The 1,143-nt window shown below is 55.0% G+C and overlaps 1 protein-coding gene across 1 annotated transcript in view; it reads right to left on the reverse strand.

Moving 5' to 3' along the window:
* EMH_0038160 (uncharacterized protein) overlaps window positions 1–1,143 on the reverse strand; it is a gene marked incomplete at both ends in the record, with an annotated part of 5,695 nt that overhangs the window by 3,437 nt on the left and 1,115 nt on the right. Inside the window, 2 exons of the mRNA XM_013495248.1 lie at window positions 390–499; window positions 829–1,079. Coding sequence (XP_013350702.1) covers window positions 390–499; window positions 829–1,079 — 361 coding nt within the window. The remainder of the gene's footprint in view (window positions 1–389; window positions 500–828; window positions 1,080–1,143) is intronic.

Below are 1,143 nucleotides of genomic sequence, written 5' to 3' on the forward strand. Positions count from 1 at the left end.
AAATATTGTTGCAGTATGTGGTGAATACGCATACACCTGCTCTACTCGTGCATGCATAGACAAAATACATGCATCGATGCATGCATGCATGCATGCATGCATGCGCATGCAGATAGCTGCAGCACTTTGTGCGCATGCCATGCTGCGTGCTGCCTGCCCGCATGCATGCATGGATACATGCATGCATGCATAGATGCATGCATACATGCCTGCATGCATGCATAGATGCATGCATATATGCCTGCATGCATGCATAGAGGCATGCATACATGCCTGCATGCATGCACAGATGCATGCATGTCTGCATGCATGTACAGATGCCTGCATGCATGCACAGCTGCATGCATGCATGCATGCATGCATGCATGCATGCATGCATGGTTGCTGACCTCTAAGTAGCGGAACCTATCCCCCAAGTGTTCTCTGCTGATGATGGCGGTGAAGTGGCCGAGCCAGAGCAGCCGAAGCACAGCGGGCCGCACCGTCTGTGCTTCGCATGCTGCAGCACAGAAAAAAACGCATGCAACCGGGTGTACGTACACCCCGCGCTGCAGCAGAGGAAGCAATGCGCATGCATGCTCCTGATGCTGCTGCTGCTTGCGCTGCTGCTGCTGCTGCTGCTGCTGCTTCACAAGATGCTATTGTTGCTGCTGCTGCGTGTTGTGTTGCTGTTGGTGGTGCGGTGCTGCTGCAAGTGCTGCCCTGTCTCTCTATGGCTGTTGTGCGGCTGGGGTGTATAGGCAGCTCCAGTGTACAGACATGCATGCATGCATGCATGTGGCGCGCATGCATGCATGCATGCATGCATGCATGCATGCATGCACTCACTGATGAGGTCCCCCACTTTGGGCCTGAAGACAAGAGCCGTCGTTTCTACAGAGACAAACACAGTGCCGTCGTTGCAGTCTAAATCTGGCAGCAAGTACCCAATGGCACTCCTGCTGCTGCTGCTGCTGCTGCTGCTGCTGCTGCTGCTGCTGCTGCTGTTTCGTGTTCTGCTGCTGCTGCTGCTGCTGCTCAGCACGCCTGGCCGCGTCTCCGTAAACGCCAGCCACACTCCATCCAACTCAGGGACAAACCTGAACACAAACCAGCAGCAAACTGCATGCGCTACGCAGCAGGAGGCAGCAACAACCGCAGCAG

Source organism: Eimeria mitis, genomic scaffold (assembly GCF_000499745.2).
Source record: "Eimeria mitis Houghton genomic scaffold, Emh_scaff1492, whole genome shotgun sequence".
Lineage (NCBI taxonomy): Eukaryota > Apicomplexa > Conoidasida > Eucoccidiorida > Eimeriidae > Eimeria > Eimeria mitis.